Genomic DNA, 24,730 nt, shown 5'->3' on the forward strand with positions numbered 1-24,730 from the left:
GTGGATTGGGTTTTCCTCCGTAATGTTCTTCACAGTTTTGGTATTCACGGTAATCTTCATTCTCTGATTATGAACTGTACTACCACGGAAACATCTTCAATTATTATTAATGGTCAACCTGAAGGCAGAATTATCAGTGAGAGAGGCATCCGGCAAGGTTGCCCTTTGTCGCCGTACTCGTTCATTCTTTTCTCTCAAAGTTTGTCAAAAATATTAAGGAGAATGGAATTGGAGGGACTTTATTCAGGGTACAAGGTGAATAGATGGGCACCTTCTGTCTCACACCTCATGTTTGCGGACGACGTGATGCTTTTTGGATGTTTAAATGCAAACACAGTGAACGCGGTAACAACAACCCTTCAAGAAAACTCTAAGTGTTCTGGTCAAATGGTTAACTACGATAAATCCGGTATCAATGTAGTCAATATCGGATACCGGTTTGTCTCGGCTGAGGACCGGTACACTGGTACAACATTGTATCGGGGAGATCTCGGTTTCAAATATCGGGGAGATATCGGTTCTAAATTTATATCTATAATTTATATTGTTTCACACAAAATTATACAACATTAAAATGCATCAATTTTAGAAAAACAAACAAGTTCATTCAAAACATAAGAGTCGTCGTATGAAGTTCAAATTGGAAAAATGGGAGAATTCACAACTTTAAAGTTCACAATCTGGAAACATAATTAAACATGGACATTACAATTTTAATCAAAATCATTCGATTCATCATAGATATCATAATCTTCCGTAGCTCCATCATCTCCACCAAGTAGTCCATAATTAGAGTCCAACATCAAGTCATCAGTATCATATCCACTATATTCAGAGTCAGTTGGATAAGTAGATTTGCGTCGGGAGATACAAGCACTTTTACCAACAACTGGCATACCTTTTTCACCAACAATATCTTGCAAATCATCCAAAATAACATTATCTCCTTGTACAACCAAGTCATCCAAATTCTCTAAAGCCAACCATTCATCATTGTCATCACGCTCATCCAGAAAAATGGGATCATGAGCTTTCGGATCATCATTATATTGACTGATTTCTTTGTATCGACGTTCCAATTTCTTGTTGTATTGAATAAAGACGCTATCATTCAATTTTTGTTGCTTTATGCGATTTCGCTTCTTTGAATGCAACTGAAAGACGAAAGGATAATAAGTAAATGAAATGAAACACATCAAACAGATTGAATCTTGATGTTCATCATTATAAATTGAACCAAATAGAAAATCCAAATATAAATCAAGTGTGTTGGAACATAACTTAGTATTTAGCGACCCTAAATGCAGGGAAAAGGAGAAGACAGGTTTAGATTGACTCACCACCGGTCCATCAAAGGTAGCGATGGCAGCACAGAGAACAATACCATGATCATTTTGATTTTGGGTCATAGACTGATTTGGATCATTAGCACATGACATCATATGGAACAATGAACCAATGGATGTTGAGAAAAAATGATTGGCTAGAGAAATATCATGCAGCAAATCATGACTAACTGTGCTTCAAAAAGAAATGACCAACTGACTAATCCCCATTTTACATGAGTCCATGACAATTAAACCAATTGATACACAAGAATCGAAAGAATATGGGGTTTAAAAATCTCCTCCATGGGGTTTAAAATTAGATGTTGGTGCAGGTTTCAATCCTTCTCTTACTGTAAATACTTCAAATTTTTGTAAAATTCAATTATGACATCTACTCGAGGAAAAAAGAATCACATTCGTTTGTATGCATTAACCAGACCTAGTGATGCAATTATGGTGAAGAATGCAACACTAAAACTAGTTCTGTTTTGGGCTTTAAGATCCAGTTGAAAAATGCCCTACTCTTGCTCATATAGTGGTATACAATGGTAACACATTACACATTCACTACAACTTGGTGTGTCGCGGCACCTCAGGAAACTGAATTACAGGCATACATATGGTCTAAATACCCTTACAGGAAAATGGTAATACATGAAAAATAATCAGTGCAAGTAAGACTCAACAAGATTAGAATACTTACATTCTGAAATGTGCTCCAGTTTCGCTCACACGGGGAAGCAGAACAAGTAAGACTCAATACCCTTATTGCAAATTTTTGTAGGTTTGGGGTATCGATTCCTCCATATGTAATCCACCAATCATCTGTCATAAACACGGACAAAATAATTATACAAATGCATAGGTAACACAGATGTAATCAAACCTTCAACTTACATAACAAACAAACTTACGAGGTTGATCTTTATATCTTCTTTTTTTGCAAACCGGAATTCCCAAGATCCCGTTAGCATCACTGTAATCTCTCAATTCAGTTGTAGCTTTCTCAAGATCTTCTTCATTGGGAATAAGCCTTTGCATTGCTGTATGAAGTCCCCTTTTGATTTCTATGTACTTAAGATCATTATCCATTAGATGAGCAGGGACTTTGTAGAATATGGAAGGATTTAAATAATATGCAGCACAATGTAGAGCATGATTGAAGTTATTCTTCCATCTTTTATCAAAGATAGCCTTAATTACACAAGTACTATCATCTTGACTGAAATTCTCCTCGAGTTTCTCCCTTGCTATCCTCATTGCTTCATAAAAACAAGGCATTGTAGGTTTGCGCTCGATATCCACTAACCTTACAACCTTAACCAAAGGCTTTAGCACTCTACAAGAATAATCAACATCTTCCCAAAATGTACCGCTTGTGACAATTTTAAGTACATTAATTCCCATAGTTTCTTTTGCAAACCTCATTTTCAACCACTTATCATTCACAAACATTATTTGCAAATGGGTTTTATACTTTGCAAGACTTTCTAGTGTGTAGTACTGAGTTGCAAATCTAGTCTTTGTAGACCTATGTAATTCACCACCGATCATCTCCCTCATTAAGCTTAATACTTGAAAATGAGCATAAATATATGTAACGAGTCTCTTACCTAGAATGACGGCTGTCTTGATTCGTGGAAGCTTGCCACCAAGTTCTTCTAGCATCAACTGAACACAATGAGCACCACAAGGAGTCCAAAACATATTTGGGTATTCAAGCATTAAATCTTTCCCTGCCTTTTTAAAATTTGAACCATTATCGGTAATGAACTGAACTATATTTTCTTCCCCAACATCGTTAATTTCCTCCTTTACAAGCCCACGTATAAAATCAGCATCATTGGTTCTGTTTGACGCATCCACAGACTTCAAAAAAACTGTCCCTTTCGGACAATTCACCAAAAAGTTAATAAGATGTCGCTTTTTCCCATCTGTCCAGCCATCAGACATGATAGAACATCCAAACCTCTTCCAATGTTCCCTAAATGTATCAACAAATTTCTTCATTTCTACTAACCGGTCCTTGAAAAGATTCGTACGAATCTGATGGTAAGATGGTGGGGGCATAGCTAACAAAAAACAACATAAAAAGCAAAAGTAAACCAAATGAATATACGATAAGAAGAACAGATTAAAGCACGTATTATAGCTAAAATCAACTGAGCATATCACAACTGCTTACCTTTCCCATAGTCGCCTATTGCATATATCATTTCTTTGAAACTTGGGCAACGAACAGTGTTAAATGATACTGAATTCTCAGTCATCCAAGCTGAAATGCATTTCCATGCAGTCTTCATTAACTTCTCTTTCACAGCTGAGTCTCTTTCAAGAGTGGCCTGTTGAGTTTTTTGGTGGTCTGTCTTCATATATAAATCAATTGGACCTCTACTATTACTTTGGCTTATCCTCTTTCTCTTTGTCTGATTCTGAGAAACTAGTTGACTAGCACCCACACCAGCACTAGCACCACCACTGCCCATATTGCCATCAATTTCAACTTCTTGTTCTTCAACATCGGTATCAGCATCAGAGCCTTCATTTGAGTTGTTTGCACGCCGATACGCCAAATCAATGTTATCCCTATGAGATTTTTTGGTCCTCTTTACAGAATACACCAGACTAACTTTGTTCATAATGTCAATGGACACATTTGGACATGAAGAAACATTCCCTTTAATATGTAAAAGATGCTCCTTAAGCCTAGTAATTCCACCACCACGAATTAATTTCTTACATAACAAACAAGTAATAATATTTTGATTTGCTAGGTCTTGGCGTTCACCCCATTCCCATGCTGGATCTTTAGTTTGAGTAGCCGAAGAAGAAGGCAATGAATCACAGGTAGTGTTTGTGGCATTTGAATTTGATGCATTAGAAGAATCCATAATCACAACCTACAACAGAAATAAAATATATAGGAGAGTGGTTTGAGCAAATCAAGGAACACAATTGTGTTCTGTTGCTGTTAAATAACAACAAAAGTAGTGGTTGAAATGAAATGGATTGTACGAATTAAATCCAACAATGAATTTACGAATTAAATCAATGGATTGTACTACAAAGTATGAGTTGAAATGAAACAGTAGCCTAGATTTAGACAAAATATTAAGAATATTTCATGAAACAGTTGCAGCAGTAGCCGTACCTTGATTTATTCTGCTCTTACGTTAATCATTGGAGAAGCTATACGCTGAATCTGTACAGTTGGTTTGATAGTTTCATACAGAAAGAACACACATAAATTGATTAGATCTAACAAGAATGGAACTATCAATTAAGATGGAGAAACTAATTTGTTAATGATGAAAACCAACCTTTTGTTAAGATAGAATCAATTAAGATGGAGAAGAAGAACCTGCAAACAAATTTACCTGAATTAAATCTCTTCCCTTTGCGTATCGATGGGATTTAGGGATTAAATTTCTTCCCTTCTCATAGAATTCCGAAAATGCCCTCATAAATTACTGTAAAAGCCAAATATCGCCGAATATCGCCGATAAATCGATGTACCATTTTTCCCGTATCGGACGATATTATCGGTAAAAAATCGTATCGCGATATTAGGATTTCCGTATCGCTCAGCGTCCGATACCGGTAATATCGCCGATATATCGGCCGGTACGGACGAAATTGACTACATTGTCCGGTATATTCTTTAGCAAGTCTGTCCCTGAAGGCAAGCAGTTGGAAATTATGAACCAGTTAGGTGTTCAAAGAATGCATGAGGATGATAACTATCTGGGGTTTACAATTTTGAAAGATAGTCGGAGTATTTCTTCATATGACTTCTTCATCAAGAAATTTGAAGCTAAATTGAGTGGTTGGAAGAAACACTTTCTTACTCATGCAGGGAGGACGACTTTGATTCAGTCCGTGTTGGCGCTTATTCCAGTTTATTATATGGCCACTAATTTAATTCCTAAAACAGTCATTCGCAAGCTAACTCAGATCATTAGGAATTTTTGGTGGGGGCACTCAAAAGACACAAGGAAGATGCATCATCTTAATTGGAATTGGTTTACCTGTGGTAAAGATCAAGGTGGCCTGGGGATACGGGATTTAGAACAACTTAACTTGGCCCTAGTTGTTAAAGTGGAGTGGAGGTTTCTTTCAAATCCGGGTACTTTATCGGGACAGATCTTTGCAGCAAAGTATCTCAGGGATACAAGTTTTTGGAATGCCGGTAAGCCGCAGAAGTGTTCAAGTACCTGGGCAGCTATTTTTGAGACTCGTCAATATTTGAGAATGGGATGTTTATGGTTAGTCGGTAGCGGAGAAAATATCAAAATCTGGTCGGATCCGTGGATACCCCATCTCTGCCAGGCTATATTCCGTTAATACCACCTGGGGGAACTAATGGAGTTTCTACTGTTAGTGATCTAATCATTGCTGAAGAAGGAATGTGGAATGTTCCTCTTATCTATTCCACTTTTGATGCAGTTGTTGCTGACCACATCCAAAAGATTCGTATCAACAGAGAAACTACTCATGACTGTTTGGTTTGGTCACTTACCCCCCACGGTATGTATACTTCCCAATCTTTTCAAAAATTGTTACGTACTAATACAGCCGAGCCTTCAAATCTTAATGATTATGACTTCCCTTGGAAGCGTTTCTGGAATGTTAAATCTCTGGCTCCAAAAATTCATAATCTCATGTGGAGAATTTTGCGCAATGGAGTGGGTGTTTTGGCCAAGATAGGCAGGCACATAAAAGGAATTCAAATGGACTGCCCTTTGTGTGGAGTTGCTGTCGAAACTATTGACCATTTATTTGCCTCTCCTCTTAATTTCAGTAATCTATTGAAGAAATGTCAGTTAGTGCCTGCTGTAAATATTGGTTGTCGAAGCTTTGATGGTTTTGATAGTTTCTGTATGGGTTCTTGCATCTGGTGGGCAGTGTGGAAAGCTCGCAATAAGGCTGTCTTCGAGAAGTGTCCTACTAACATCCAGGCTATCATTAACGAAGGCTTATTCTGGTTCAACTCTTATAAAGACAACTTGGTAGATGACAATGATAATGCTGAGTTCCCCAATAACTCGGTTTCAAATGGTCACCTTGTGTCTCAGTGGACCTCCCCTGCGCCTAATTTTATTAAGGTGAATGTTGATGCAGCTGTCGCGAAGGAAAATTCCCATGCAGCTGCCATCGCTAGGGACGAGAATGGTGATATCCTAGGTGCAGGTTCATTTTTCGTCAACACAACCATCCCAATCGTAGCTGAAGCTCATAGTTTTTTGTTAGCTTTTGCTCTTGCTTAGCGATTAGAGGCTCACCGTATCGTGGTAAAGGGAGACTGTCAACAGGTTGTGCACATTCTTCAGAAGAAAATCAACTCCATCCCTTGGAGAATTCGTCATATCCTTGATGAAATTGATGCTAAGACCAAAGAAATGGACTCGGTGGAGTTCAGTTTTGTCCCAAAGAGAGTCAACTCGATGGCTCATGATCTCGCAGCATATGCGAAAACTCATAATGTCCAACGGTGGTGGACATCTTCCCAGATCCCTTCTTCTATTTCTGCAGCAAGGTTGCCAGTCGACTAGCTGATTTTTTTCTTTTTCTTGTTTTCGTCCTTTGTTTCCTGCCCTAGGCAGTCGTCCAAAAAAAAAAAAAACATCCAAAAGGAAAATACAAGTCCAAGTCTAATAAAAAAAATAAAATAACATGCAAAACATCAAACCGTGTTAACAAAACATATTCATTCATGATCGCCTCCACGGCCTCTTTTGCCACTTCGAAGACCTCTTTTGATGGCTCCATGACTTCTTATTTCACTTCCGCTTCATGGTCATTGCCGACATCGGTATCGGATGCATTACCACCTTTACTTGGACCTTCGGATATTTGTCAGGTTCTTTTTTTCACCCTTTTCTTGGAGCTCACGCCTTGAGATGTGTTGAACAGGAGAGTACCAAGTACACCACTAATTTTTTTTCCGGAAAAAACCTAATACAATTGCAAATAGATATAATCAAAGATCCTTGAATAATCTATATTATAAGGGACAATGTTGTTTTCCTACATCGACGGCTCCTACAGTTTGGACACATAAAGGACGGTTAAGATCGAACAATAACTTTTTCTACCTTTGACGGATACTCACATTTTGGGTATATATCGAACGCTCGAGATCGAGCAGAGAATTCTGACACTCGAATGACACTCTCCCTAATCTGATAGGTCTCAACCACATGATTAATCCCGTTTCTCTTTTTTCATACTCATTAATCCTTAGCCGTTTCTAAATTCGATCCTATCTTCAATGCGTGATGCGTTACTCTGGGAAATCGATGTTACGGAGTACATTAATTCTGATTCGTGAAGATTGAAACTAAGGTCTTTCTCACTCTTATATTTGTACATTTCGGCTTAGGGTTGGCCTTCCAATTCTGGATCTGCTCTTTCATTTCCAAATCAGAAGGTATTTCCTTTGATAAATCCAAGTTGAAGTACAGAAGGTCGCCGATTGATTTTGTTATTCTTTAAATCGAAAACTAATCTACGTTTGTATTTCTCTTTAAATTTCTGATTTCTTATAAATTTTTGTAGGTCACCCAAGCTTGATTGGAAACTTCTTCTACAACTAGAATTACTCCAATTTTGTTTCCCCCAATCTGAAACCACGAAACCCCAAAATGGTTGGTGTTTTTTTGATTTGTATTGTAGCGTTTTGATCTTTGAATCTTGATTATTTGTGGGGTTTAGTTTGTTTTTTGATTTGTTGAGTTGAATGTGGGTTATGTGTTTTGATTAATTTTTGAGGGATTTTGTTTTTATAGAAAATCATAAATGAAATTTCTAGAATCCGTATCTTAAGGAGGAAGATCAATGAGGATGAGTCCGAAGAAGGACGTTGCAGATCATCTTGCGGCCTTAACTAATGCTTATATCAGGTTAATTTCTTTTATATTTTTCTATTTTTTGATCTTTGAATTTATTTTTACAGTTAACCAACTGTTATGTGAAGTATATTTAACATCAGTTTCATCTCCCATAAAAAGACATAAGAGTCTATATTATACTCCCTCCGTCCCACTTCTAAGTGACCTATTTGAAATTTGCACAATTTTTAAGGCAAGCAAGGAAAATAGTATTTTTAATCATTTTTTACAATTATACCCTTATGAATAATAACTAGTGAAATTTAAAAATGGTTTATCTCTCAAAATACTCCACGGATGTTCGCAAATTTCATACAATTGAAAAGCATTTTAAAACACCTACGTAACGAATATAAACATGCCTATCAAATTATACATATTTCATATATTATTTATAATTAACTAAAAGGATAATTCCGGAATATCTCATTGTTTAGTGATATAGGTCACTTATCATTGGGACAAAATCTAAAATCAAATAGGTCACTTAGGAGTGGGACGGAGGGAGTAATTATGATTGATCCATGTTCCCAATTTTATTCAATAATGATATAATAAAGTGTAGATGGTGGATTTTTGACAAGGGTTAAAATCGTAAAACCATAATTATACATGCTCCTGACCCAGCAATCAGATGAGTATTGATGATCATGTCTCTCATTGAAGCATGAAAGCTCATGCCATAAAATCTCTGACTGAGAATACTGTCTCTCAGAGTATATGTAGATGTGTAGTCTCTCAGCTGAGGCAACGGCATATCTCATGAATACTGAGCAATTTCAGTAATTAATTCTATATAGAATCTAAAGATTGGACGGCTCCTAGACAACTTGTCTGCTAGTATAGAGCAATAACGTCTTCCGGATGCAACAAGGTTTTCACTGACTATATAAAGGAAATATGACGCTTCAACAAGATCATGTTACTCAACTCTCAGATAATTAATGCTCCTAGACAGCAAGCCTGCTAGTATAGAGCCATCAATTGATTATCTCTAATACTTAACTGAATATTCAGCAATATTCTACGATTCTTTTTAATATTTCGTCACTTCAATTCGTGGTTCTTCCCAGCAGAATTCCACGAGTTAGTGATAAATATTCAACGTACGGGCATCTGAGCCGCTATCGAGTAAGCCTCGACCAAAATGGTGCAAGTGTACTCAGCAATAATGCACAAACGAGCACCTGAATGCACGAACGAGCATTCCAAAACACGAAGGAACGATGAACCTATTCAAAATAGGAAGAAAATAATAAATAATAAAATATTAATTGAGGCGCCAGGGGACTGAGCCCAGCGGCCGGGCGGTCGTTCCGTGGCCAGTCCCACGCCCAATTTTATATTTTATCATATTTTTATTATTTTCCTTGATCTCATGAAAATCTCTTCGTTTGAGCAAATATCCTTCATTTCATGAAAACTCCGTAAATTCATGAAATTTCCTTCAAGTCATGAAAAATAATATAAAATTAGGGAAACTCATGGGACCGGGTCCTAGCCGGTCGGTCCCACACGCCACTTACTTTATTATTATTATTTTTTATGTTTCCCTCATCTCACGGAAACTCCCTGATTTTGACAAATTCCTTGGTTTAAACAAACCTCTTGATTTTATGATATTTTCCTAAAATCATGAAAAATATTATAAAATTGGAAAAAGTGCCTTGGGACGGTCTCTTTGGCCGGTCGGTCATGCCTTGGCCATAGCTGGTCCCACACTTCATGACTCCCTATTTTATAGTTATTATTTCCATAATCTCATGGAAATTCCTTAACTTCATGAAATTCCCCAGTTTCATGACATTTCCCTCGCATCAGGGAAAATACATAAAATTGGGCAAGGTGCTGTGGAACCGAGCTTGCTAGCTGGCCACCCATGCCCTAGCCGTGGCCGGTCCCACACCTTGCAATATCCTATTTTATTAATTATTTTTCATCATCTCATGAAGATTCCCTAGTTTCAGCGAAACAGTAAATCCTTCATATTTTCTCAACATGTTGCTCAAACGCGCATCAGAAAATATCGAAACTCTCAGGATTGAGACACAAACATTACAGTGACACGGTCATGTCTCCTTGACCGACCAAGGCCGGTCCTAGGGCTTGCAAATATCCAGTCCCACGTGTTTTAATAATTTTGACCTAATTTGCTCAATTGCTCATATTGGGTCCAAACTCTTCTCAAACAACTGGGAGTTTGCTCGAACGACCATCAGCTGGTCCCTCGACCACCAAGAGCCAGTCCTATGACTCCTTGGTCGGTCTCTCATCTCTCCATAATCAGGTTTTACTACCTAACGCTCACACGAGCATTATTTCAATAAATGATTAAACCAGCATTTAATCATCCTTTCACCAACTGGTCTTCAAGAGACTTTGGTATTTTGCTCATTTGAGCATCTGGGTGTTACATGGTTGACTCGTCATCCCATGTAGCCGGTCCCTCTTTCACTGTGTGATTTTCAATAAATCATCAATTGATTAAAAATTAGGGCTTCAAATCCAGAGCTCTGCGAAAACTTAATTCTGAGCAGATTCAAACACTAATAATTTTACGTTGATCCCATGATCAACACTTTTATTATTATGCTCGGCTGTCAGCATTAATACTTTATGTGGTCCTGCCACCAATAATTCATCAAATGAGCAACATTTGCTCAGATGAGTAGCATTTGCTCAGACGAGCAATATTTGCTCAGACTAAGGAATATTGGTTCAACTATCAATATTCAACAATTCAGCAACATTTGCTCACCTTAAGTTATCAACATTTATTCGATAATATACCTTTGTTTCAGCAGACATGTGCAATTCATAAGTCTCAGAACATTTACAAATCACGTTCGACTCAACAATACAAGGACTCATCGTCCCATAAAGTCAGCAACTGACTCCACAATCACGAGACGTCAATCGTGTCACATGAGGGATATTAACTAGGGTTTTGGTATGGCGGTCTACGACACGTGTGTTCATACACACGATGAGAATGTGAGCAATTCTTGCAATCAGTTGGAGGAGTTATCAAAGTAGTGGATGTGAAATCAACCAAGTCTATGCATGATGAGCAACTGGTTTTGACACGACTTTCCACTTCCCCACTCTTTGACTTCAACAACTGTCAATCTTCATGGGATCAAGGTGTTTACAATTCCAGCAATATAAAAGGCCTTTGAATCATGATTGAAACGGACAAGAATTTCTCGACAAGTTCATACAGACAATCTTTCGTCTACACGAACTCATCGTCTGAGCAATCACTCTCAATTGAGTAAATTCAATCATTCAGAACTTTCTTACGCAGAATACACAACACACCTACAATCTCTATCACCATTGATCTCACACATTTCTCAGCTTCCCTCCTACAGATCGACCCATCCTCTCTTGTGACCGAATTGACTCTGGAACGACCATTGTCTTGGTTTAGGCCGGAGTCTTACAGATTGATCTCTCGAACTTAAAGCACTCCCTTATTGCAGTGCATCTGTGTGAGGTTGAGCATTTTCTCGGTTCAAGGAGTCTCCTCCGCACGGTCATCTCCTCATTTCCGTAAAAACTAGCAAATCGTTTTTTCTCCATATACAGATTGGCGACCACAGTGGGAGACCATTCTCTCGGTTGCAATCTCAGTTCTCACAAAGATGGTCGATCTTAGGTCTGGTTTAGTGACAAACTCGGGTTCAACATCCAACCCTAATATTACAAGCTCTAGTGGCACCGCTAATACCACTCCTCCAGCGCAACCTGCTAATACTACTCCTCCGAATACTGGTGCTCCAGTGATCACCCCTGCAAACGACGATACTGGCGCCATCAATAATCCTCTCTTCGGTCGGTCCCCAGAAGAAGTCATAGAAAATCCGCCTACCATGGTGATCTCATGAAAGTGCAAGAAACTCTTGCTAAGAATCAGGTTGACATGGCTGCCACTCAGAAAGAATTATGCAATTATCTCAAGACTCTTACAGACAAGATGTCAGAGAAAAACTCAAGAGAAAGGAAAAGCAAAAGAAACATCTTCGGCTGATGATCCTGAAGTCACTCCAATCCATGTTGTAGATGATGAAGAAATCCGCAGGGCTGCAGATGACTCGCCAGCAAAGGAACCTGCAAGTTTCATCACTCGTGAAGACATGGAGCACTTTTTGGAGGATCGAATAAAATACAAGACATCATTTGTCCAATGTCACCAACCTCCATATATCCTGCTGCCACACAGAGAACTCCTCTCCCGAAATGCCACACTTCTCCAACATTCACGCTTTACAATGGAACAGGAAATGCTCGAGAACATGTCTCTCGATTCTTAGACTCATTAGGTATGAACACAATCATGTCGTCTGTCTGAAGGAATTCTCAAAGTCTCAGGAAGATCATACATATGGAACAACAACATCACACCAGGAAGTATCACCAGTTAGGGAGAAATGATTAATGCTTTCTACAGAAAATATTTCTTTGTTTAAGAGAAAATCACCTTCTCTGATCTTGGAAGGATGTTTCAAAGGATCAAAGAACATCCTAATGATTATGTGAAAAGTTCAGAGTTCAAGCCCTGGACTGTCATGATCCAAATGTCACAGAGCAACAACTTGTAGACTTATGCATTAATGGAATGATCCCGGTCTACAGAGCTTTAATGGAACATATATGGTTCCAGACCTTTTCAGAACTTCATGAAGCAGCTAAGAGATCAGCAACTACCGAACCTGCTTTACTAGAAAGATCAAGCTACAAAAACTGAGGAACCACGAAAAATTCGAGGTAACATATGTTTGATCAACAAACAGTACAACCTCCAACCTTCCACAAATGTTGTTGCAGAAGGGAGAAAATAGAAAGCTGAGTCACAAAGCAAGAACGCTTCTCCAACTCCTCTGAAAGTGCCAAAGAAAGATAACCAATCTTGAAATGCACAAACCTTGACCCGGCATCAACGAACGGGGAAATGATCGGACAGACTCAAACTTCTCTCTTCCCATGAAGGAGTGATCGAGTTACTGGAAGTCTGAGTTCAAGATGGTGCAATCAAATTTCTGTTCATCAGGAGAGAGCCAACTGAAGAAAAAATGGAGAATCCCAGCTGTCACCTTCATAGATTCATCAATCATCCAACAAGCAACTGCAATATTTTGAAGCATATTTTCAAAGAGAAGGTTGATCTATAATAGCTTCAACTGGGGACTGAAGGAGTACACAAGGATCCTCTCCCAATCAGAACCTTTACACTCTCTGAACAACCTATCAAAGAGGTAGTTCAATCCTTGGTCGAACGTGAAATGCTCTATCTGTTGAAGGCACAAAGGAGAGATATGTTCACAGAACCACATCGTGTCAAGAAGTCCATTCCGTAAATACTTCTTGAGCCTCCATCCACAAATGTACGACTGGGGACTGCTTACCACAACCAATCTCAGAAGAAACGAATTTGGAAGAACGTTGATCGATGTCGGCACCGCCATCAACAACATTCCACTGAAAACCATCGGATCCACATGCGACAAGAAGCTACTCATATCCCATCTCAATCAGAGACCTTGAAGGAACGCTAGGAAATACTTATGGCTACATCATTCTCAAAGTGAACATAAGTTCAACCTGGACAGAAACCAAGTTTCACATAATCAGGAAGATCCAGGATATGACATGTCCCTCAGACGAGCGTGGATCCATGCTGAAAATATGGGTACTTACAAAGCGCCTTTGGTTACACATCTCTCCAACGAAGAAAGTTCTGATCCAGAAGATTTGGCGGACGTTCCATCATCAGAGCACTTGGAGGAATTTCGAACTTTGACGAAGTTGAAACAAGAACCTGCAAAAGATGCATATACATTCATCAAAAGGTCCTGCACTCAGGAAAGTCTCATTCCTCCCATGTTTATGTCATTTATTTCCTTACATGCTATTCTAGCATGGGGACTCAATTCTGTTAGCATCTCTTCTATTGCAAGACACTATAAGTGGGTAATCTCACTTCAGCAATATTTTACCAAGTGGTTGAATCTGACATTTCTCCGAATCGAGCATCTCACTGAGACTTTCATTACTGAGATGTTGTTCAAGCACGACAAAGAACAATTTGGGTATTTCTCCATAGCCTTGCAGGAGTGTTCATGTGTGCCACAAAATCAGAAAGCTCTGACGTCTGCACAAGTGTTGAATCCCACTACCGCGACTAAAGGAATGATGAATCAACGGAAGATAGTTGGACCCAAACGATCAAACCTAAGACATGCTCAAGGGATATGACGCTTCAACGCTCAAGAAGCCTTCAAATTGTACTCCCAATCAAAGAGTACACCTCCTATAATGGCGCATCTAGCTTCAACACAAATATCTCGACGATGACACACTGATTCAACACCAGCACAATCAAAGTGTAACTAAATTACAATCGCTAATTCTTCATTATACCATGATAAGACTTCTGAAGCAGATGCAACATCATTCGTCCATGGATGACACAAACTCCTTCAACATACACTAAGGACTTGATCTTATTGGAATTTGCAATCTGATGTGATTCCATGAAACTTCATCAACGGAACTTCTCTACATCACAAGCCTTGCATGACCAAGGAACTTTTTCTCCTCACATCCAGAATAGAGACTGTCGCTGTTATCTGCCACAACAACATCGATTCCCTGACGAATCCACTTCACAGTAAAGTCATATTCAGGAGAATTTGGTTTGAAATCCTAGAACATCTTCATCTTAGGAATGCTCAACTCACCAACTAGTTCGTTAATGTAAAAGGCTCACTGGTTGAAGGATCAAAGGTTATATCGATAATCATGGTTCTAGCCTTTTTCGGTCTGTGGAGCAACTCCAACCATAGTATCGGTATCAACAAGGATATGTGGAGGAAATCAGTTCATTGTCTCAGCATCAACAAGAATTTCTGGAGAAATTTCAACCGTGATCGAGCATCAATAACGGTCTCAAGAGCAACATCCTCATGACAGGGCTTCATCAATTAACCATTCTCTGAAGTATTGCTCGACGAAGCGGACTTCTCCAAGCACTAATGATTCATATCAAGGTGTGTATACATGAAATATATTCACATGAAAGTCTTTTCGAAGCTTGCACGATGGGCGGGCACAATCCCAAGTCTTCTACAAGATGTTCTCATCACCTCTACAAATGAGATACAACACACTTCAGGTCATGGGTTTAGAAAAACGTACCAATGGATGAGGAATGGGACAATTCTTCCTGAACAAAATATGTTTGTCTATGTCTCTTCTACAACATACCAGAAGGGCACATCAATCGGACATACGAGCTGAAAGATATGTCCTTTACTGTCAGGTCTACGAAATTTGAAAACTTTATACGGGATTACAAATTACAAATATGCACGCTTCGTTGGATAACCTTTACAACTCCAAATCGAGTGATTCTTGTCTCATGAGATAACTCAGTCTCTTAGATTCAAAAGTTGGAGTCAAGCATCAAATTCCGACGTCGTATGAGGATCCTGCAGCTTCCAGAGCATACAATATGCAAGAAGCAATTCTTAGACGAGATTCATAACTTCCACAGTCGATCGATATCCACCAGGTCTTTCCACTAATTCCTTCATCAAGATACCTTCAACTTCGACCATCTAGGTCTTTACATCAATTTTTCTACCTGGGTCCTCTATCCAAGTCTTGCCAGAAGAAGAGAAAACGAAAAAGAGAGATTTAACAAAATACTGGGGCTGGCAGTCCACTGATCATGATGATCAGTTTCACAGTCCAAGTCCCGTGACACCAGAATCTCATGTGCTAATCATTCATCATAATAGGAATGCTACCACCAGGACATGCAACCATGGTCATTACATCACCCCCTCTTGAGAGCAACCTCAGTTATGGTCCCGTGACCAGGATTTCAGAAGTAATGTTTCTACGACCGACAGAAACAAGATGGCACTACAAGCACCATGCTTATGTATCAATCAAGGGGTCCTGATCTCAAATGAATCAATGATATTAAAATCCTTCACTAACCGTTCCAGACACAAGTGAATGTTCTAAAGCCACAAGATGAGTGTTTTACAACAAGCTCGCCTAAGATGATTTTACACTGTCACGCACAAAGCAGCGAGCTGGGAGAAATTGGTGAAGAATCTAAGGATGGGTCATATTCCATTCTCTTCGTATGGATGTCCTCTACAACATATCCAAAATTCACATCAATTGGAGAAACGAGCAAAAGGATGTGCCCAAAACTTTGGACTGCATGACAGCTGAAAATTTCCTGAAAACCTCATGGAAGTTTACTGTACTGTCAATTTCGGCCCTTAAACGTGCTCAAAAGCCGAAAATCTTCTTTTATAAATCTAGAAAATTTCCTGGGCATAAGGATACATGGGTAGATTGCAAAAATCCGACATCGGACGAAGATTCTACAACAATTTCAATAAAGACTTAACTTCTGAATTTACTGATGACGAATTATGACGAAATTCTTCTGAATCAGGAGCTACACCATCAACACGAAGCCGAACTTCATATTCAGCCTATAATCTCACTTGTTGAAGTCTGCGGTGCTTCTGATGATGGGATATGATCTTTTCATCTTCAGCTCTTTTCTTCAGTGATATTTCATCACGTCCTTGCTTTCCTTCCGCATCTGCTAATACCAATAAAGCATATATCTTAGCACGGATGACTACCAGATGATCGAGAGACATACAATGTGTCATCCTTCCAGCGCCTCTGAAAGGTTGAGTCACCTCGGCATGAGCATCTGCAGAAGTCTTCATCTTTGACTTCATAGAGCGTTCCCTGGAAGATCCAGAAGAGTGGTTGTAACCAGAAGTCACCACTATCTGAGGAGAAAGATATGGAGTCATGGATATACCAATAGCAAACGCGTAAAAAAATTGTAACAATCCAACTCTTACCTATTTACAGTTTCACTAGCTGTAGTAATTATAACGTCATAATTTCGAAAACTTGCTCGTTCCTTCAAACCTGCAAAGAAGAGAAAGATTCATTATTCAAAATCATGACTTGATTTTCATAAAACCATGAACAACCCACGTCAATTTTAACATCCACTGGTTTTTCAAAATTGGACAGACATCCATTCTACAATTGTGAAAACTCACATACATACATTATTTCACCATGTGTAATTGTCACTTTCAACAGTTGTTCAAAATCAAAACATTGGTTTTACAAAAATATATATATTTAACGTGAAACTCACGTAAGTTTGAAAAATAACATATATATATATATATTTGCTCCCTCGCGCGAGCATCTGTCTTTGAATGAGAGTATATTTTCAAAGATTTCTGAAAGCTCGAAGATAAAAAATTTCATGAAAGCTCATAATTTTTTTTTTATTACTAACAGATACACGTCTATTAAAAAAAAAATCTTTCTCTCTTACGAGCATCCACCTTTGAAACGAGAGTTTATTCCACTTTGAGAAATCTCGCATATTTTAAAAAATAAAACAAAATAAATTGGTTTTCGTAAAAGTTTATAGAAATTTTTTTATATCATCAGACTGAGGTCTATTTTGTTTGTTCTTTAAACTAACAAACGAACGAGCGTCTGTTCCTAAAACAAAGATTTCTTTTCTTGGGCCCGGACCCATGAATCCTAAATCAACCAAGGTTCGATCGCCAAATCAGCAGTGCTACACCAATTTGCGCTCGATGCTCTATCATGCTACTGGGATCTTCGTTCAAACCATGGTTGTTCGTGCAATCGAAAATTCGGTAACATTCTATCTTACGACTAAGTTCAATTACTTATTCCGTCCATAACTAGAAAATCACCATCTAGTGATGACTGAGGAACATGACTGTCCCTCACTAAGCAAGGGACTTAATGTAGATGGTGGATTTTCGTCAAGGGTTAAAATCGTAAAATCATAATTATACATGCTCCTGATCCAACAATCAGATGAGTATTGAGGCTCATGTCTCTCATTGAAGCATGAAAGCTCATGCCATAAAATCTCTGACTGAGAATACTGTCTCTCAGAGTATATGTAGATGTGTAGTCTCTCAGCTGAGGCAACGACACATCTCATGAATACTGAGCAATTTCAGTAATTAATTCTATATAGAATCTAAATATTGGACGGCTCATAGAAAACTTTTCTGCTAGTATAGAGCAATAACGTCTTCCAGATGCAACAAGGTTTTCACTAACTATATAAAGGAAATATGACGCTTCAACAAGCTCATGTTACTCAACTCTCAGATAATTAATGCTCCTAGACAGCAAGCCTGCTAGTATGGAGCCATCAATTGATTATCTCTAATCGTTAACTGAATATTAAGCAATATTCTACGATTCTTCGTAATATTTCGTCACTTCAATTCGTGGTTCTTCCCAGCAGAATTCCACGGTTTAGTGATAAATGTTCAACGTACGGGCATCTGAGCCGCTATCGAGTAAGCCCCGACCAAAATGGTGCAAGTGTACTAAGCAATAATGCACAAACGAGCACCTGAACGCACGAACGAGCATTCCAAAACACGAAGGAACGATGAAACTATTCAAAATAGAAAGAAAATAATAAATAATAAAATATTAATTGAGGCGCCAGGGGACTGAGCCCAGCGGCCGGGCGGTCGTTCCGTGGCCAGTCCCACGCCCAATTTTATATTTTATCATATATTTATTATTTTCCTTGATCTCATGAAAATCTCTTCATTTGAGCAAATATCCTTCATTTCATGAAAACTCCGTAAATTCATGAAATTTCCTTCAAGTCATGAAAAATAATATAAAATTAGGGAAACACATGGGATCGGGCCCTAGCCGGACGGTCCCACACGCCCCTTACTTTATTATTATTATTTCTTATGTTTCCCTCATCTCACGGAAACTCCCTGATTCCAACAAATTCCTTGGTTTAAACAAATCTCTTGATTTTATGATATTTTCCTAAAATCATGAAAAATATTATAAAATTGGAAAAAGTGCCTTGGGACGGGCTCTTTGGCCGGCCGGCCATGCCTTGGCCATAGCCGGTCCCACACTTCATGATTCCCTATTTTATTGTTATTATTTCCATAATCTCATGGAAATTCCTTAACTTCATGAAATTCCTCAGTTTCATGATATTTCCCTCACATCAGGGAAAATACATAAAATTGGGAAAGGTGTTGCGGGACCGAGATTGCTAGCTGGTCGGCCATTCCCTAGACGTGGCCGGCCACACACCTTGCAATCTCCTATTTTATTAATTATTTTTCACCATCTCATGAAGATTCCCTAGTTTCAGCGAAACCCTAAATCCTTCATATTTTCTCAAAATGTTGCTCAAACGCGCATCAGAAAATATCGAAAATCTCAGGACTGAGACACGTACATTATGGTGACACAAGCATGTCTCCTTGACCGACCAAGGTCAATCCTAGGGATTGCGAATAGCCGGTCCCACATGTTTTAATAATTTTGACCTAATTTGCTCAATTGATCATATTGGGTCCAAACTCTTCTCAAACAACTTGGAGTTTGCTCGAACGACCACCAGCTGGTCCCACGACCACCAAGAGCCAGTCCCATGACTCCTTGGTCGATCCCTCATCTCCCCATAATCAGGTTTTACTACCTAACGCTCACACGAGCATTATTTCAATAAATGATTAAACCAGCATTTAATAATCCTTTCACCAACTGGTCTTCAAGAGACTTTGGTATTTTGCTCATTTGAGCATCTGGGCGTTACATGGTCGACTCGTCATCCCATATAGCCGGTCCCTATTTCACTGTGTGATTTTCAATAAATCATCAATTGATCAAAAATTAGGGTTTCGAATCCAGAGCTCTGCGAAAACTTAATTCTGAGCAGATTCAAACAATAATAATTTTACGTTGATCCCATGATCAACACTTTTATTATTATGCTCGGATGTCAGCATTAATACTTTATGTGGTCCTTCCACAAATAATTCGTAAAATGAGCAACATTTGCTCAGACGAGCAGCATTTGCTCAGACGAACAATATTTGCTGAGACTAAGGAATATTGGTTCAACTATCAATATTCAACAATTCAGCAACATTTGCTCACCTTAAGTTATCAACATTTATTCGACAATATACCTTTGTCTCAGCAGACATGTTCAATTCATGAGTCTCAAAACATTTGCAAATCACGTTCGACTCAAAAGTACAAGGACTCGTCGTCCCATAAAGTCATCAACTTACTCCACAATCACGAGATGTCAACCGTGTCACATGAGGGATATTAACTACGGTTTTGGTCTGGCGGTCTACGGCACGTGTGTTCATACACACGATGAGAATGTGAGAAAGTCGTGCAATCAGTTGGAGGAGTTATCAAAGTAGTGGATGGGAAATCAACCAAGTCTCCGCATGATGAGCAACTGGTTTTGACACGACTTTCCACTTCCCCACTCTTTGACTTCAACAACTTTCAATCTTCATGGGATCAAGGTGTTTACAATTCCAGCAATATAAAAGGCCTTTGAATCATGATTGAAACGGACAAGAATTTCTCGACAAGTTCATACAGACAATCTTTCGTCTACATGAATTCATCGTCTGAGCAATCACTCTCAATTGCGTAAATTCAATCATTCAGAACTTTCTTACGCATAATATACAACACACCTACAATCTCGATCACCATTGATCTCACACATTTCTCAGCTTCCCTCCTATAGATCGACCCATCCTCTCTTGTGACCGAATTGACTCTGGAACGACCGTTGTCTTGGCTTAGGCCGGAGTCCTACAGATTGATCTCTCGAACTTAAAGCACTCCCTTCTTTCAGTGCATCTGTGTGAGGTTGAGCATTTGCTCGGTTCAAGGAGTCTCTTCCGCACGGTCATCTCCTCAATTCCGTAAAAACCAGCAACTCGTTTTTTCCCCATCTACATGAAGATTTATGTCTTTGTGTGAGTTCATACCCTGTGGAATCTTAGAGAATCACCTATTCAAGAAGAATTTCTTTGCACATTGATAGTTTTGAGATATTGTGTATGTAGAACGAGTCTACTTCCAACCACTTTTGTGGAATCTTCAAGTGAAGGTTGCTCTTTGAGGAGCTAAGAGACCTGCATTTCATCACAGTGCAGAAAAAAAAAGTCATTCGTAGAGGCTTTAAAAGTTCAAACATCTTGCTTGACTCCTCATTCATGATGTAGATTCATCTCTCACACCTACAGTTATTAGTTTTGTGTTTTGATTCGTATATCGATCTCTGTATTGCAATGTTAAAGTCACATACTTACAACGCAAAGCTTTCAGATATTGGGTGCCAAAAAATGGTCCTACTGGTGATAAAAGTCAAGTGTCTACAAGAATCACGGGCACCTGCGGAGTCATGTATCTACAAGAGCCCAGGTACTATAAACCTTCCATGAACTTCTTTTTACCTGAAAATTGAGCGTTTGAGTTCCAGCTTGTATCAAAATAAAATAGGCATATTAGTGTTTCGAGAGCCTGAATTTTGAAGATTTTGGAGTTAACGAAACAAATAGGTTTGGCGTTGTACTATGTTTAGTAATGATGTATACTTTCTGAAATTTTTATAAAATTGGTAGTATAAGTTATTTCTGAGGTGTTTCGCTTTTACTACTCTTTATTCTTTGCATTAGAAAATTGGGAATCCTAAGATGTGTATGATTTATGTGCTAAATTATTGTATTTTTTCGTGTAATGTAGAACCTCCCTCTGAGTTTCGAGCCTTAGGTGTGGCACTGGAAGCTCTTAGTAGTTTTTTCGATGCACGTACAACATAATTGAAAGTTGCTGCTTATCTAACATTAGATGAGCTGACATACAAGCTAGGAATGAGTTTATCTTATCTAAATGTTCTCTTCTAGATATCCAATAACATTCTGCAATCTTATTTGTGTGAATGTTCATTGAAGGAGGAATCTGATATTCAAAGAGGTACAATAACCATATTTATTAACTAGATTACTTTATGGTTCTAGGATTTTGTTCTGTGACACCCATTATCATTAGCCGCAACCCCGACTATAAACTTTTGAACCCTTCCCTTTGTGAATAGCTCGACTTAATCCCTTGCAGATCATTTAGGTATATCTGTTATTTCAATAACTACTTAACAAAATCAACATCTGATATTGGAGATAATACGTGTTTCAGTTTGTGTTTGGTTACTGCCGTGGCATTGATTGTCTTTTATAGTTATTGTTTCTCTAATCCGAAGTATAATATATGAGCATCAAATGCTTCTGCCCCCATACTTTTTTCTCCGTGTCTCCCATACTTGCAATTAAAATCTGTTTCCAAGCGTAATCTCCTGATCATTGACCAACCTTTGTAACTATTTTTTTTTGGTCATTGTTGGTTATTTTATGTTTGAAGTTTGTTAACTGAACTGAATCCACATTTTTTTATTTTTTTTATTGGAATTGTGAATGTCCATTTGAAAGCCTTAGTAAAAGATAACGGAAGAAGATAAGCAAATGAATGACATTGTATATTTATGTCTACACAATTTTCTAGCTAACCAGTTAAGGCGCGTAAAAGGTTTAAAACCAAAAATGCATTTGTGGTTAGCTTTAGAACATCAATTTCAGTGGTTTCTGTTATCTTAGCAAGAGATGTCAAGGACTTGAAGGAGAATTCATTGAAGGAGATTAAGTATTGTGGAAGAAATTCTTGGATATTTGCAAGAATAGTTTGGTATACATGTTTCAAAACTATACAAAAATATTCAAATGAAGTCAGATTTGGTTTAGTTAATTACTTTATCATTATAGAATTTTTGTAAAAAGGACTAATATGTCTTCTGAATAAGATGTTGATTCATTCATATGTACGATTTGCAGCAGTTTGCAGTACTATCTCCATCTTCAAGGAAATGCGCGTCGATTATGTAGTAGCAGTTTGCAGTGCTATCTCCAACTTCAAGGAAATGCGTGTTGATTATGTAATTTGTTGGTCTGTTGGGAACTGAAGAAGCTGGATGAAATCCTACATGCCTCGTAGATGCGTGCTACTTAAGTGGAAATTCTACTTCTAAATGAACTTGGTTGGTGTTCCTATGTCTAATTAAATATGTTTTGGCAAAAGTTCTACTTCTGATTGAACTGGGTATGTGTGTCAAAAGCATCTGTTAATGGATATATAGACTACCAATTGTATAAGAAATACAGACAACTAATTGCCTCTCCACCACCCAATTTGTAATCCAATTTTAGTTAAAAAATCGAACAAGACTATTTTTCTCTGTTGGCTACAAGTTAATCTTTGGCTATAATCTGTTTATTAGGTGCATTTAAAACTTTAGTCTGTGTTCAGTGGAATAGTCCTTCTGATTGCTGTCCACATTTTTTCCCTTCACGGGATAAATGGATTCATGAAGAGCATATACAAGGATTCTGAGTTATTAAGAATTCAGGACCCGCTGACTTGAATTTGTTGACAATTGCAATTTTCTTTTCTTTTCAAGGAGGAAAACATACATGATTGTATCGATGTCTACTGATCTATTGATTTTTTTAAATGGGCTTGGTTTACTGTTGTAAATATTTCTCCATATCCTGTTATTAGTTAAGAGTAACAAAGGGATATTCACACTTTCCAATGATAGATTATACTCCCTCCGTTTCTAGAAAAAAGATACTTTCACTTTTTCAATTTGGCCTATTTTTAGGCTAAAATGAAAAAAATGAAAGTATCTCTTTTCGAAAAACAGAGGGAGTAACTGAAATTTGCTTGATGCCAATTCCAGTTACACATAAATCTGTGGTGCATGTTAGTAACATATATCTTGAACTAAATACAGGGAATGTAGTATCTTGAACAATATATAACCTAAAAATATACCGTCCAAAAATAACATTACAAGAGAAAGAGAAAGCTCTGCAGAAACATAAGTTAATCTAAGATTACGTTGTCTAGCAACAATCCAAAGCCCGTGCCGTCATACCCTAGTATATATATAGAGAGAGAGTTTTCTTTTAAAAAAAATCTCTTCCACAATCAATATTCCTAGACAACAAAGTCCATGAACTTGATTGTGTGAAAGAGTTCTTGGACCAAATCAAAAGGATATGAATTTTTCCGAGTATGAAACTTGTTATCTATCTTTCGAGATAAGAATTATATAAGAACGAGTCTCATAATTGATCACATTTAATATAAACTTATCTACTAAGATTGATTACGTACTGCTTGTGTTATTCCTATATTATAAAGATAAAACAATATAATACGAAAAAGGAAAAAAACAAGACACCAGAAGTTTTGTTAATGAGGAAAACTGTACTTGCAGAAAAACCCCAGACCTCGTCCAAATTTGAACACCGAACTGTATTAAACCTTTAGAGATACGAGCCTATCATCAGATTTCGGACTGGAATATAATTGAGACCGAATTCACTGTCCAAGCAATTCAGCTGCAGACGTGCTCCTTACGTTTCTTGAGCCTCGTAAGACTCTACTCAATTTATTCCCTTAGTTGATGTCCTTTAGAACCTAAGACTTGTTTCACCCTAAGTGAAGACTTTTGATACCAATCTTCCTCTAACA

General features: G+C 38.1%; 2 protein-coding genes and 2 long non-coding RNA genes across 7 annotated transcripts; 1 reads left to right on the forward strand and 3 right to left on the reverse strand.

Annotated features, from left to right (window-relative positions):
- Positions 1-583: 583 nt before the first annotated feature.
- LOC113346276 lies at positions 584-2,519 on the reverse strand. Its single transcript, XM_026589825.1, has 3 exons — positions 2,243-2,519; positions 2,032-2,153; positions 584-1,154 (listed from the first exon to the last, which is right to left on the reverse strand). Exons 1-3 carry the CDS (start codon positions 2,418-2,420, stop codon positions 714-716), a joined length of 741 nt encoding a protein of 246 aa, XP_026445610.1. The 5' UTR covers positions 2,421-2,519; the 3' UTR covers positions 584-713.
- LOC113346205 lies at positions 2,420-3,814 on the reverse strand. Its single transcript, XM_026589776.1, has 3 exons — positions 3,514-3,814; positions 2,532-3,400; positions 2,420-2,434 (listed from the first exon to the last, which is right to left on the reverse strand). Exons 1-3 carry the CDS (start codon positions 3,812-3,814, stop codon positions 2,420-2,422), a joined length of 1,185 nt encoding a protein of 394 aa, XP_026445561.1.
- Positions 3,815-4,716, reverse strand: LOC113346348. The gene is made up of 3 exons (XR_003358488.1): positions 4,649-4,716; positions 4,480-4,530; positions 3,815-4,228 (listed from the first exon to the last, which is right to left on the reverse strand). It is a non-coding gene; the product is annotated as an uncharacterized LOC113346348 (long non-coding RNA).
- Positions 4,717-7,514: 2,798 nt separating this feature from the next.
- Positions 7,515-23,493, forward strand: LOC113346486. 4 transcript variants are annotated; one of them, XR_003358523.1, is made up of 5 exons: positions 7,515-7,758; positions 7,887-7,975; positions 8,117-8,230; positions 21,470-21,565; positions 23,029-23,493. It is a non-coding gene; the product is annotated as an uncharacterized LOC113346486 (long non-coding RNA). The 4 variants fall into 4 exon arrangements; XR_003358522.1 differs by having other exon boundaries at positions 23,026-23,491; XR_003358525.1 differs by lacking the exon at positions 21,470-21,565 and having other exon boundaries at positions 7,518-7,758; positions 23,029-23,491.
- The last annotated feature ends 1,237 nt before the right edge of the window (positions 23,494-24,730 follow it).

This window comes from Papaver somniferum, unplaced genomic scaffold, assembly GCF_003573695.1.
Source record: "Papaver somniferum cultivar HN1 unplaced genomic scaffold, ASM357369v1 unplaced-scaffold_99, whole genome shotgun sequence".
NCBI classification, from domain to species: Eukaryota; Viridiplantae; Streptophyta; class Magnoliopsida; order Ranunculales; family Papaveraceae; genus Papaver; species Papaver somniferum.

Coding starts and splice junctions, on each gene's coding strand:
- LOC113346205 (XM_026589776.1), bottom strand. CDS start 3,814: ATGGGCAGTGGTGGTGCTAGTGCTGGTGTGGGTGCTAGTCAACTAGTT. Junction 3,401..3,513: donor AATAGGCGACTATGGGAAAG/GTAAGCAGTTGT, acceptor GTTTTTTGTTAG/CTATGCCCCCACCATCTTAC.
- LOC113346276 (XM_026589825.1), bottom strand. CDS start 2,420: ATGGATAATGATCTTAAGTACATAGAAATCAAAAGGGGACTTCATACA. Junction 2,154..2,242: donor AAGATATAAAGATCAACCTC/GTAAGTTTGTTT, acceptor TGTTTATGACAG/ATGATTGGTGGATTACATAT. Junction 1,155..2,031: donor ACTGGAGCACATTTCAGAAT/GTAAGTATTCTA, acceptor TTCGTCTTTCAG/TTGCATTCAAAGAAGCGAAA.